General features: G+C 40.5%; 1 protein-coding gene across 4 annotated transcripts in view; it reads right to left on the minus strand.

The window, feature by feature from the left end:
* Positions 1-14490, minus strand: part of Cbx5 (chromobox 5) — a 39920-nt gene that overhangs the window by 3591 nt on the left and 21839 nt on the right. For 2 of the 4 annotated variants that reach the window (XM_028781147.1, XM_028781150.1), the window contains exons 2-3: positions 12587-12769; positions 2397-2583 (exon numbers count right to left, since the gene is read on the minus strand). In XM_028781147.1, coding sequence (XP_028636980.1) covers positions 2397-2583; positions 12587-12723 — 324 coding nt within the window. In that variant the 5' untranslated portion in view covers positions 12724-12769. Of the gene's footprint in view, positions 1-2396; positions 2584-12586; positions 12770-14342; positions 14447-14490 lie in introns of all 4 variants that reach the window. The other 2 variants (XM_028781148.1, XM_028781149.1) reach the window with 2 other exon arrangements.

Raw genomic sequence — 14490 nt, forward strand, 5'->3', positions numbered from 1 at the left:
AAAGAAAGAAAGAAAGAAAGAAAGAAAGAAAGAAAGAAAGAAAGAAAGAAAGAAAGAAAGAAGGAGAGAAAGAGAGAAAGAGAGAAAGAAAGAAAGAAACCAAATGACAAAAGCCAGAACACAAAGGGTTAGCAAAATCAAAACAAAAGGTGACTACCACCAAGCCTAAGTTCCAACCTGGTGGAAAAAGGCAACTGATTTTTTCAAGTTTTTCTCTATCCTCCACACATGTACAGTCACATACATACTCACTCACATGCAAAATAAGAGAATATATTAAAATATATAAATAAAAAATTTTAGTGTGAAGGGAGATTGGGAGGCAGAGACAGAGTTTGAGACCAGCATGGTCTATATAGTGAGTTTCAGAACAGCAAAACTCCCAAACAAAAAAAGTCCTCAGAAAATGAAAAGTGTTTCTTCCTTAAATTCCTTATCAATACAGTTTATCATAGTCAGAACATGGCATAGGTTGCAGGACATGCTGGCCTTTGCCTTTAATCCCAGTGCTCAGAAGGCAAATACAAGAAGATCTCTGTGAATCAGAGATCACGCAGGTCTCTATAACAAGCTTCAGGACAGCCATGATTACACAGAGAGACCTTGTCTTAAATAAACAAACAAAAAAGTTTTAAAAATAAAATTAACAAGAGAAAGAAGTCAGGAACAGCCCCCATATAGTCCAAGAATTACATACAACCTTTATAAAATCCCAATGCCTCAGTTTACCCACAGAAACTCTCATAAGTGATGTAAGGTTCATCTTGGGTACTAGAGATTTTATTTTTTAAAGACCTTATGGTTGATTCTGAGGTATAGTCACAGTTGAGAGAATAAGTGTAGAAAAATGGGAATCTAAGTATAGCATAAATAGGAAATTAGTTCAGGGATGTTATGTAGACTTACACTTATATTTTATTAAATTTTAAGTACATAGGTTTCATAACCCTGAAATAAATTGAAAGTGGGAAAGCTGGAGAGGTAGAGTGTTCGTGTAACATATGCACACAGCAAAGATGCAAAAGAAAAAAGGGGCAATATGGTGTTTATGTTACTACCTTCCATCTAAAAATCACATAAAAGCAATGGAGTCAGACCAAACTTCATAATTAGTTTCCAAACTAAACAATAAACACACAAAAGAAGATGAAAGTTATTTTTAGTTAGAATAAAAATTAGTGAAAATAGCCAAGAATGGTGCTATTTAGTCATGCCTAAAATCCCACCAATCAGGAGCCTAAGGCAGAAGTGGAAGCTCCAGGTAAGCCAGAAATACGTTGTGAGTTTAGGGTCAGACAAGTTATAAAGCATGACCTTTGCCTCTAAACAATAGAGAGGCTGGACTTCTCAGTTTGGTTGGCAGAGTTCTTGTTTAATATGCAGCAAGTCCTGAGTTCAATCCCTAGCACAACATAAAGCAATACCACAAGCCTACAGTCTCAGTACTTAGGAGGTTGAGATAGGAGCACAAGAAGTTCAAAGTAATCCTCAGCCATACTCGAAATGTGAGGCCAGACTTAAGACACATGGAACATTGCCTCAAATATCAACAACAGAAACAACAACAAAAAAAGACAAGAACAAAAAGCTAAAAGAAAGATATCTGACTTTGATCTCTGGTCTTCACATACATATGAATGTATACATGTGTGTACATGCACTAGCACTTGTGTATACACATACTAACAAGTATGTAAACTATACACATCACAGAAAAAATAATATAGGATTAAAAATGTTATTGGAACAAAACACAACATAGAGTGAAGCAGTATACATTTAAGTTTTTTTTAAAAAATATTATTAGTATGTTCAGGTGAGCAGGTGCATGCAGGGGTCAAAGGTCAACTTAAGGAGTCAGTTTTATCCTACAATATGAGGGGTAGGATTTGAACTCAGGTTTTCAGGCTTGGCAACAGGTACCTTTACTCCTGAGCCAACTCCTTAGCAACTCTTCTTTCTTTAAAAAGAAGAAAATCAGAAGTATCTTCCTCTTGGCTCAGTGGCTAAGAGAGCTTGCTGTTCTTCTAGAGGTCCTAGGTTTGGTTCCTAGCACTCACTTTAGGGAGCTCACAACTACCTGTAACTCTACCTACAGGGAATCCAACACCTTCTGGCCTCCTTGGGCACCCACACACGACACACATTCATACACATTTCTATTCATGGACGAGACAGAATGGATTGAATTTCATATTAGTTTTCACACTTTAAATACAATTAGTACTACACTAGTTCTCACTCAGCCAGAAGGGGTCACTGTATCTACTCAACACACTTCCCTGCAAGCTTTTGTTCAACAGTATACCATAAGGTCCATCCTTAGAGAAGAGAAATAACTAAACCCCCATTTGCACATCAGAGCAAGAGGACGGTGGCAGGAGCCAGAAGCTCACCTCTCTCTTTTTTTTAGATTTAATATCATCAGCGCTGTTGGAGAAACTAGATTTCCTCTTGTTTCCTTCTGACTTCTCCCTGGGCTTGTTGTTTTCACCCTCCTTCATCTTCTTATACTTTTTCATAAACTCAGAAATTAGTTCAGGACAATCCAAGTTCTTCTCAGGTTCCCAAGTATTGTGCTCCCTGGACAGTAACAATAAAGACAAAAGGAAAAGACTGAAGGGTAAGGATAATGCCCTATTTTTACCCACTTTCCATCTCTGCAGAATTTAAGACTGCCAAGTGTTTGCAAACTACATCCTCAGCTGTTGTCATTGCTAAAGCTTGTTTTAAAGAGGATGCATAAGGAATGGACAGGAAATCTGTACTTAGGCATTTAACAAGAGGCTTAGTGTAGTATAGTTCAATAGTAAGATACTAGCATATGTAATGCTACAGGTTTGATCTTGAGCTCTGAAGAGAAAAAGAAATCCAGCTGGGCGGTGGTAGCCCACGCCTTTAATCCCAGCACTTGGGAGGCAGAGGCAGACAGATTTCTGAGTTCAAGGCCAGCCTGGTCTACAGAGTGAGTTCCAGGACAGCCAGGGATACACAGAGAAACCCTGTCTTGAAACAAACAAACAAACAAACAAACAAACAAAAAAAGAAATCCAACAAATTTGATCTTCAATTTTCACTGAAGAGATGTGGGAAAAAGTATGTTCACACAAAGTCATGTAAAGAATTATAGTAGCAGTATTTTTCAGGACTGAGGATCAAACCCCAAACCAAGATTTTGTCTGCTCTACCTCTGAGCTATAGCCCTATAGCAACATTTTAGTAGCCAAAACCCCAAAACAAACCTGAATGCTCATCAACTGATGAATAAATAAAAATGTGGTTCTGTATAAACTGTATAAATGGAATATTAAACAACAAAAAGAAACAAAACACAACTTGAGAAAATCTCAAAATCAGTATACCGAGTTTATAAGCAAACATATGCTTTGTTTCTGATTCCATTTCTCTAACATACCCTGGCAAGATATATTTTGATTAGACTGAGTAAATGCTCTGTAATGGGCATATGGTAACAAACCACACCAATTTCTGAGTTTGAAGCTAGTCTAGTCTACAGAATAGGTTCCAGAACAGCCAGAGCTACAAGGAGAAGCCCTGTCTCAGGAAAAAAAAAAAAAAAAAAAAAAATCTTGTCTCAAAGAACAAAGCAACAAACATCAAATTGTATAATTTCAATAGGATTGGCAGCTTTTTTTTTTTTTTTTAAAGGATGAATGCTATCTTGGAACTTACTCTATGGACCAAGCTGGCCCCAAACTGCCTGCCTCTGCTTCCCAAGTGCTGGGATTAAAAGACAGTGTTGGAACTAAAGGCATGTACCATCACTGCCTAGACTAGGTGACTCCTTTGATACATAAATTATAGTTTAATAAACCCATTTAAAACTACCAATTTGGGGGCTAGAGAGATGCCTCAATGGTTAAGAGTGCCTGTTACTCTTGCAGAGGACCTGAACATCTATAACCCCAGTTCCAGGGAATCTAATGCCCTGTGACCTCCACAGGCACTTGCAAAGCATTCACATACCCCCACACAGACACAGACACAGACGGACAGACAGACAGATACACACACAAACAAATTAGCAGGTGGTGGTAGCCACCTTTAATCCCAGCACTCAGGAGGCAAACGCCACCCTGGTCTACAGATCAAGTTCCAGAGCAGCCAGGATCACACAGAAAAACCCTGCATTGAAAAAAACAACCAACCAAACAAAATAAGTAAAAAAAAAAATTAAATCTTTAAAAACAAAACAAACCTGGTCTAGAAGCTGGGTATACAGCTCAGTGGTAAAAGTGCTTGTCCAGCCATAAGCAAGGCTCTATGGATTTAATCCCTAGCACTGCTTTTCTCCATTAAAAAAGGCCAAATTTCAATGTTTAATTATCAAAAGAGTATTATTTTATACATACAATACATCCTATACAAAAAGGATAACTTAGTAAGTCACATACCTCTGGTCTTTCTTTTCTGTTTCTGAGACAGTATTTAATGTAGTCCTAGATGTCCTGGAACTCACTATGTAGACCAGGCTGGCTTTGAACTCCCAGAGATATGCCTGCCTTTGCCTCTGGAATGCTGAGATTGAAAGTGTACACTACCAGGCAGGTATGGCCGTCACCTTCCTTATATATCCCAGGCCCACCAGCCTCAGGGGTAGTACTGCCCACAGTAGGTGGGGCCCTCCTACAACTCACAGATATCCTCCTGCCTCTTCCTTCCAAATGCTGAGATTAAAGCTGTGCAACATCATGCCCAGTCATGCCTCCCAGTCTCTACTGTCTCGAATACTAGTTATACACTCTAGTAAGTAGAGGTTGGGAGTGCATTAACTCAAATGTGATAGACCCAAGTCTTCTGTCACCACCAAATTTTTCGTGAAATCTGAAATAATCTTTAACAAAAGACAAAACAAAGCTGGGCAGTGGTGGCACACGCCTTTAATCCCAGTCCTTGGGAGGCAGAGGCAGGCGGATTTCTGAGTTCGAGGCCAGCCTGGTCTATAGAGTGAGTTCCAGGACAGCCAGGACTACACAGAGAAACCCTGTCTCGAAAAACCAAAAAACAAACTAACAACCCAAAAACAAAAACAGAAAGCTCTACAATTTGAAAAGTAACTTTTTAGGGAAGAGGGTCTCATGTAGTACAGACTGGGGTCAAACTCTCTATGTAGTCAAGAATAACTTTGAACTCCTTATCCTTCCTCCTGAATACTGGGATCTCAGGTATGTGCCACCATGCCTCTTTTATTCAGCACTGGAGCACCAAGCCAGGGCTATGCATTCTATGCAAGTACTCTATCAACTGAAACACACTCCCAGCTTTCTCTGTGGGTTTCTATTTTATTCTATTTTGTTTTTACCCAGGGTCTGTGGCTGGCCTGGAACTTTGCTAGGATGGTCAGAATAGCCTCTAACAGAGATTCAATGATCTCTACTCGGAGTGTTGAGACTGATGATGGTGTGTGCCACAATATTCAGCTTCTCTCTGAGTTTAAAGACAGTCTTACTATGTAGCTCAGGCTTGTCTTGAACTCTCTGAAATTCTATTGCCTAACTCTCTGAAATTCTATTGCCTCAGCCTTCCAAATACCTAGAGTACAGGAATGAACCATATTGACCTCCAAATTTTGTATTTGTGGCACAGGTTTTAGAAAATTAAAACTACAACAATCTTGTGGAATTAAACCAAATGTACCTGCAAAGAAAAAAACTGTACTACCATCCCTTTCCCTATTGAGAAGCAAAGCACTGTTAGAGGGCAAGCACTAGGTTTCGTGTGTATGTTTGTGTGTTTCACACTTGTAACCTGTAATGAACCACAAAAACAGGATCTATAATCTTCAGTTAGCTTGAGGGAGAGTTGCTGACATTAAATCTAGCTAGAGTCTTATGGTCCAGCAGTGCTGGCCTGTACGAGTTTCAGAGGGAAACCAAGACTTACTGGCATTGTTTGTGTGATATTTTGGATTAAGAATCTGTAGAAGTGAACCTTTTGCTAGTCAGTCTTCTGGGGAATATTTCCTCAGGTCATTACACAGAAGCTATAGTTCAGGCTGTAGGGGCTAAGGCTGCACATCAAGCTGGCACAACTTGGTAATATTTAAGTCCCACAGTGTACTGGTTTTCAAGACATGACAGATCTCTCAAGAAAAACATTTGATGCCTGGTACCAAGGGACAGGGATAAAGACCCCAAAGAGAGGGCATCTATGAAAATGCAGCCTCAGTTGCAGTGGCAACTCTACAACACTGGAGATGCAAGGACAATGGCAGCAGGTGTGGAGTAGAGCTAGCCTGAACCTAGGAGACAAGCATTGTGTGTGGCTGTGGGCAGCTCCAGAGAAGCAGGACTGCTCAAGTCCCATGGTGAGCAAGTCCAAGATGTCAGACTTAACAACTACATAGCTGGATTTTGCTTTTACTTAATTAAGTAGGACCAGTTTTTATGCACTGGTTCTGTTCTTGAGGAATAGAAATATATATGTGTTTTTCAAGAAGACAGGGTTTCTCTCTGCCCAGCTAACCTTGAACTTTCAAAGTATTGAAATTTTTAATTTTCAAAGAACATAAGATTTTTAAAGTTGAACTGTATATGTGGTTTATCTTATTTTGTTTAAGGTTTTGTTTGTTTGTTCGTTTTTTTCTAGACAGGGTTTCTCTTTATAGCCTTGGCTGTCTTAGAACTTACTCTGTACATGAGGCTGGCCCTGAACTCAGAGATTCATCTTCCTCAGCTTCCCAGGTGCTGGGACTAAAGGCTTGTGCTGACATCACCTGGCCTGGACTGTTTTTTATACTGCGATGTTAACATGAATCTTGAGGACAATAAAGGTCACGTTTTAACACTTATATGCTTGCTTGTCAAACTGATAAGGAACAGACCTGTGATAGCTATTTTGGTTACCTGGGAAGATAGACCTTCAATTGAAGAGTAGCTTCTATCAGACTGACTTGGACCTGTGAGCATGTCTATCTGTAGGACATTTTTTGATTGCTAATTGATATAAAGGGACCCTACCCACTGTGAATAGTACCATCCCAGAGGCAGGGGCACGGGGGGGGGGGGGGGAAGGGGAGGGGGCAGGCAGATTTCTCTGAATTCAAGGCTAGCCTGGTCTACACAGAAAGTAGTAGGACAGCCAGGGCCTCATAGCAAAATCTGTCTCTTGCTGGGCGGTGGTGGCACACGCCTTTAATCCCAGCACTTGGGAGGCAGAGGCAGGTGGATTTCTGAGTTCAAGGCCAGCCTGGTTTACAGAGTGAGTTCCAGGACAGCCAGAACTATAAAGAGAAATCCTGTCACGAAAAACCAAAAAAAAGAAAAGAAAAACCTGTCTCAAACAAAAGGGGGAAAAAAGGTAGCAAACCAGTAACCAGCATTCCTCCACAGTTTCTACTTACATTTTTTAGCCTGCTCAAGTTCCTGCTATGACTTCCTTCAACCATGGAATATATGTAACATAAACCCTTTCCCCTCCACATGGCTTTTGGTCACAGCAACAGAAAGCAAACTATAACACAACTTGTATCATCACAATAAGAAAGGTGGGTACAAGCCGAGCAGTGGTGCATCCCTTTAATCCCAGCACTTGAGAGGCAAAGGAAGAAGGATCTTTTAAGTTTGAGCCCAGCCAGGTCTACAGAGTGAGTTCCAGGACATCCAGGGCTACACAGAGAAATCCTGTCTTGACGAGAGAAAAAAAAAGTTGCTACAAAATAGTAAGACAGGTTGAGACCATTCACCTTTTATAATAGTATTTTGTTAAAATGTTTATTTTGTGTATGAGGGTTTTGCCTACATGCATGCCTAGTGGAAGCCAGAAAAGGACATTGGATTACCTGGGACTTAAATTACAGAGGGTTGTGAGCCACCATGTGGGTGTTAGAAATTGAACTTGGGTCTTTTGATAGAATACCCAGTGTTCTTAACTGTAGTGTCATATCTATGGTCCCTTAGTTGATACTGTTATCTTCTTAAAATATCTGTGTTTATGAATTCTTGGTCTAAGTGTATATATGTGCATCTTGTACAGGCCTGGCCAGAAAACAGAATCAGAACCCCTGGAATCAGAGTAATAGATGGTTGTAAGATACCACATAGGTATTGTGAATCAAATCCAGGTCCTCTGCAAGAACAAGTGCTCTAAATTGATGAGCCCTCTCTCCAGCTTCCTGTTAATTCTTTAAATTTATTTTTAATGTTTGTTTTGTTTTGCTTTTTTCTTTCAGTTTCTTGAGTCAGGGTTTCTCTGTATAGTCTTGGCAGTCCTAGAACTCACTCTATAAACCAGGCTGGCCTTAAACTCAGAGACCCACCTGCCTTTGCCTCCCAAATGCTGGGATTAAAGATGTGCACCATTATGCTGAGTTTAATTTTAATTTTTTTATGGAGCACACCAGCACATTCCTTTAACTGAGTTTGGCCTGGGGTTCATTAACGAAGCCAAGAATGACCTTGCCTCCTGCCTCTACCTATTGACAGACAGGTTTACCTAGTGTATGTAGTTCTTGGGGTCAACCCCAAACTTTCGTGTATGCTATGCAAGCACTCTACCAACTGAGCCAAACTCATAGTCCCTGTTGTTAACCTTGTACTTTAACAAATTAAACTTTTTTTTTTTTTTTTTTTTTGTTTGTTTTTCAAGACAGGGTTTCTCTGTGTAGCCCTGGCTGTCCTGGAACTCACTCTGTAGACCAGGCTAGCCTCGAACTCTTGAACTCAGAGATCCGCCTGCCTCTGCCTCCCAAGTGCTGGGATTAAAGGCATGCGCCACCACTGCCCGGCTTAAACTTTTTTTTTTTTAAGATTTATTTTATTTATACTTTAGCTGTCTTCAGACACACCAGAAGAGGGCATCGGATCCCATTACAGGTGGTTGTGAGGCACCATGTGGTTGCCCGGAATTGAACTCAGGACCTCTGGACGATCTGTCAGAGCTCTTAACCGCTGAATTCTCTCTCCAGCCCCCAAATTAAACTCTTATCACAAGGTATGTATGGTACAGGAATAAACAGTTTATATATGGATGGTACCCACTGGTACACAACGAGGTACACCCTTGCAGACAATGCTCAGTGAAGAGAAGAAAATTTGTTCCTATCTTTAATGAAATCCCAGGAGTTTGCTGAGTATAATGGTGCATACGTTTGATCCCAGCACTCTGGAAGCAGAGGTAGGTAGATCTCTGAGTTTGAGACTACTTTGGTCTACATAGTGAGTTCTAGGACACCCAGCTACATAGTCAGACCTTGTCTTGAAAAAATTTTTTTCTACTATTTCCTTTTTTTTTTTTTTTTTTTTTTGCTTTTTGTTTTTTTCGAGACAGGGTTTCTCTGTGTAGTCCTGGCTGTCCTGGAACTTACTCTGTAGACCAGGCTGGCCTCAAACTCAGAAATCTGCCTGCCTCTGCCTCCCAAGTGCTGGGATTAAAGGTGTGCCCACCACTGCCCGGCCTATTTCTTTTACTATATAAAAAAGGGTATATGTGTAACAGAGGAGTCTATAATAGGGTATCAGATTCCATGAAACTGGAGTCACAGGCCATTGTGAACTGTGGGACAAGGGTATTGGAATCCTATCTAGAGTCCTCTGAAAAAGCAGAAAGTTCTCATAACTGCTAAGCCATGTCTCCAATCCCAATCCCAGACATTCACTTATGACAATGCTTCCTTAATATGTATCTACCCCAGCTTTGCTTTTCAGGTCTGTATTTATGTTAAGTACCAAATGTTAAAAAACAGCTTTAAGCACCTTTCAAAAATACAAGTATTTCTAATGGTGAGTCAATAGTAAGTCTAAGAACAACCAGGAATTCTTCAAGCATTATTTAAAGTCCTATTTCATGGGACTTCCCTGTGTCTCATTGCAACGATTTTCATACCTAGTATTTCCTGTTTAGAAATATGGTGATGAAGCAGAGCTCAGAAGAGTTTTTGCCTAGATACACAAAGTGCTATTAAAACACACCAAAAAACAAAAAACCAGTGTGGTATGCTGGGAATTGGTTCTAATGCTTTGTCTTATTTCAGCTCCCAAAAAGCTGTGCTTCCATACCTGAGGGTCCCTGCCTCTACCTGGCTAGGTAGGGAGACAGGGCAGGACTTTTAGATAGCAAAGGCAAGAAATGGGGGGTTGGTGAGGAGGAGAATCAGCAACAGGGGAGCAGAGATGAAATACAGTTTAGAAGATGTTAAGCCAGGAATACTGGAGGGGAATGTATGCTGGCTGTGGGGAGGATTAGAAATGCCCAGCCATTGAGCTAATCAAGGCATATCAAAATTAAGCGGTATGTGGTGTAGGTATGCGTGTCCTTCATTCGAGAATCCAGAGGGCTCTGGTGGGTGGGACCCACTGGGAACATAAAGCTACTACGGTTTAACTAATTTACTGCTACAGTGGTGGCCCAGAATCACAGCACTTGGGAAGCAGAAACATGAAGATCAGAAGTTCAAGGTTGGCTGGGCGGTGGTGGCGCACGCCTTTAATCCCAGCACTTGGGAAGCAGAGGCAGGCGGATTTCTGAGTTCAAGAGTTCGAGGCTAGCCTGGTCTACAGAGTGAGTTCCAGGACAGCCAGGGCTACACAGAGAAACCCTGTCTCGAAAAAACCAAAAAAAAAAAAAAAAGAAGTTCAAGGTTATCTTTGGCTACAGGGTAAATAAATTCTAGGTTAGCCTGGGCTATGGTGATAGTTTATAGAAACACTAATCTGGTTCAACAAATGCTAAATATCCTGTAATGCATGAATCAACTTACCTAAAATGCCCAATGTTCCATATGAGTAACATTAAATCATGAAATAACATTTCTGAGGTTCTGAAGGGCCTTAACATAAAGGCACTATCAATACAATGATTCTTCGCAAATTGAGTTTTATCCCTTGTTTCTGTTGCATTTTGTTTCTATGTTTGGTTTCTGGGGTACTGAAACTAAAACCCAAACCCTCACATACACTAGGCAAACACTACTGAGCTATATATCTCCTGCACAAGGCCTGAAGACCTGAGTTCAGTCCCCAGAACTCACATAAAAAGCTGGATGCACTGGTGTTCCTACTATAAGATGTGAGGCAAAGGCAAAACTAACTAGAGACCAGATAGTCTCAGATATGCTGCATACAACCAAATCAAGAAACCTTGACTCATACAAGAAGGTGAAAGTAACCTGCCCCTCACAAGTTAAAAATTACTAACAAAGAAGATGTTTAAGTTGAAATGTTAGTTATAGGCTGGGCAGTGGTGGCACACGCCTTTAATCCCAGCACTTGGGAGGCAGAGGCAGGCAGATTTCTGAGTTTGAGGTCAGCCTGGTCTACAGAGTGAGTTCTAGGACAGCCCTGGCTACACAGAGAAACCCTGACTTGAAAACAAACAAACAAACAAACAAACAAAAAAGAAATGTTAGCTATAAACTGACCATAGTATTACATACCTTTAATCTCATTCCTGGCCTGGAATTCAGGAGATCTATCTGCCTCTGAGATTAAAGGCTTGACTTCTTTTAAGTCTGTGTACTGCATGTAAGTTTGGGTATATACAATTAGAGGTCAGAGTCTACCTCAGCTGTTGATCCCTGCCTTCTAACTTGTTTGAATAGGGTCCCTTATTCACTGCCATGTATGACTGGCTAGTTGTCCCTCAGGCACCCAGGGAGTCTCTTGCCTCTGTCTCCCATCTCAGTGTATCACCACAGGGAGAGATATATGTGCCTGACTTTACATGGGTTCTGTTGATCTAAATTCAAATGCTCATACTTGCAATGGTAAGAAGTCTACCCACACTCACTGAGACTGCCAAGTACTATGTCTTATCCCTGGGTTTTTGTTTCTTTTCTATTCTTTTTCTGATATATGTGAGGACCAAACCAGGACCCTGAGTATGCTGGGTGAAAGCTCTCTACCAACCCTTTATCCCTATTTTATTAGAGCAGGGGGAGGGGGGATAGATTATTAAATTAGCCAATGGGCTGAAGAAATGGCTCAGTGTTAAAGAGCACTGTCTGCTCTCCCAGAGAACTGTGATCTGATTTCCAGCATTCATATGGCAACTTACAACCATATGTAACTCCTCTTCTAGCTGATCTGATGCTCTCTTCTGGACTGTGGGCACCAGACAATATACATGTAGCTCAATAAAATTTAGCTTGGTGTGGTGGCACATGCCTTTAATCCCAGCACTTCGCAAGCTGATCTCCTGAGTTCGGAGTCAGCCTGGTCCACTCAGAGAGTTCCAGGACAGCCAAAGCTACACAGAAAAACTGTGTCTCGAAAACCATAAAAAAATGAACAAAACAACCAAAAATGTTAAGTCATAATAATAAAAAAAAATTACCCAAGGTCATTCACCTGTATCTTAAGGAGTGGAACAAGAATCTCGTCCCAGGACATCTGGCTCCCAAGTCTGTGTTCCCAACCAATTCCTTAAACTACCCCTCAAAAGTAAGATCATTAAAATATCAGCTCCATGACAGGGAGACTATGTGGTCTGCTGCCTGTCTTGATTCTCATTAAAGTTTATAAATGGGGAAAAACAAACAAACAAACAAACAAAACCTATGGCTCATGGGCAAGTAAACCAAGGTTTTCTACCTCTACAGAGTCCTAAAGACTGAAAAGAAAGCACTTACTCAGAAAAGCCTTTCCACTTCAACAGATACTCCACTTGCCCCTTAACCATGCGCCTGTCCAACACTTTTTCCACCACATACTCCTCCTCATCCTCTGAAGAAGAGCTGTCGGCTGTCCTCTTGGTCTTCTTTCCCATGTCGTATACGTGTTGTTTCACCTGAAGGAGTACGGCCACAAGGTTCCTGAAAGGGGGAAAGATGAAATGGTTCAATCTACCTGAGAGTTTAAACTGTCACTTCTTGATTAAACAGAGGGTACAACACCAGTGAGTTACTTACCCTTCTCTTTGATCTACAATTATTGTAAAGACAGGGCTACAAATTTAACTTTAAAATGGGTCAATCCACATTTCTCTAACAACAACTTCTCTTCAGCTGAAGAGATCAAAATTATTAGATGGAATAATTGTTTAACTCTTTATTTTTATATTCCCAAAGAGCAAATAGCATGGGTGTTACTCCTGACCATTTCTGTATCCACTTGTGAGCAGGAACTCAAAGAGAAATGTGGAAAACCGTCAATTAAAGGAACCAAGACAGAATAAAAATCTTTTTCCTCTAAGGCGAATAAAGGTCTTTATAAAAATGAAAAAAAAAAAAAAAGATCCTTCCCCCGAATGTAACTTTTCTATACTCTGAATATTTGATCAATCTCTCAGGAGTGCACACATGCACGCGCGCACACTCGCACACTCGCACACACAGCCTGCTTGGGCCATCTCTCACCACATTTCCATTGAATTGGTACATTTCTCTTAAACAATTTGAGCCTGTCCCTTCAAGAGTAACCATCAGCTCACAAAAGCAAAGCTGACCGCTCAAACACACTAAGCCTCCTTTTTAGTAAGCTCATTTGAGGATACAAGGAAAGAGGGGCAGAGAAAAAATTTTCAGAATCAGTCACTAGACTAGTCTGTAATTCTCAAGGCTCAACTAACCTAAATAGTTCAGGAGGTACCTTGTCTCTTAACTGAAGTTGACTTTGGGCCAAAGGAAAGAGGAGGGAAAAGAAGTCTGGCCCTAGACTCTGCATCAACATGAAGCCTCCTCAGAACACAGAGGACTTATTCATTAGCCCCAGACCCTAGGAAAGCCACAGCAAGGCAACGCAAATGGAAACTGAGTTAAACTCGGAAATATGCACATCAAGAGTGCTTGCTCACAACACAGAATCTAGTTTTTAAAATTCCCACACTGTTGTTACCATAATCATTTAAAAATAATTCTTCCTTAATGTTAAATGGTACCCACAGTCTGGATTACCAAGTAGCAAGAATTGATTCCTTAGCTGACTCCATTGTTGTTTTGCTATAATCTCTAAAAATATTTTTTAGAACATTCCCATCTTGGCCAGAAAGCCAATCTCAGGAATAAAAAGGGCAACTAATCTTAAAATTATGTTCAAGTCAAAGAAGCAGAAGTTGTATTTAACAATTTATTGACAATTATTAATTCTAAAGAAATCATTACAGAAAAATAGTGTTGAAAAATCTTACCTACAAAACTTATTAGCAAATAGGTATGCCCGTCTAAAAAACTGCTTGTATTAATTTCTGACCTATGATAACTTTATTTGAGAAAGAAGCATGGGGGAATGTAGGTAAGGGGTTTTGAAATAATCTTTCCATGAATTCAGAAGACTCCTAGACACCAAAAAATATATAAGGTTTATTTAAAATAAACACAGCCTCCGACCTCACCATAGACAGGAAATGTCATATTCCAGGGAGAGTACCCCACCCCCACCCCCACTCACCTTGGAATTTCCGGGAGCTGAGCACTTTAGGTCAGAGCGCTGGGTTAAAACCAGCCCCATGTTGGAAGCATGCAGTTAAGCATTGTGGCTATGGCCTTCCCTGCCTCACCAGGAAAAAAAAAAAAAAAAAGGATTTACATATGTGTTC

This window comes from Grammomys surdaster, unplaced genomic scaffold (assembly GCF_004785775.1).
Source record: "Grammomys surdaster isolate TR1022 unplaced genomic scaffold, NIH_TR_1.0 374, whole genome shotgun sequence".
NCBI classification, from domain to species: domain Eukaryota; kingdom Metazoa; phylum Chordata; class Mammalia; order Rodentia; family Muridae; genus Grammomys; species Grammomys surdaster.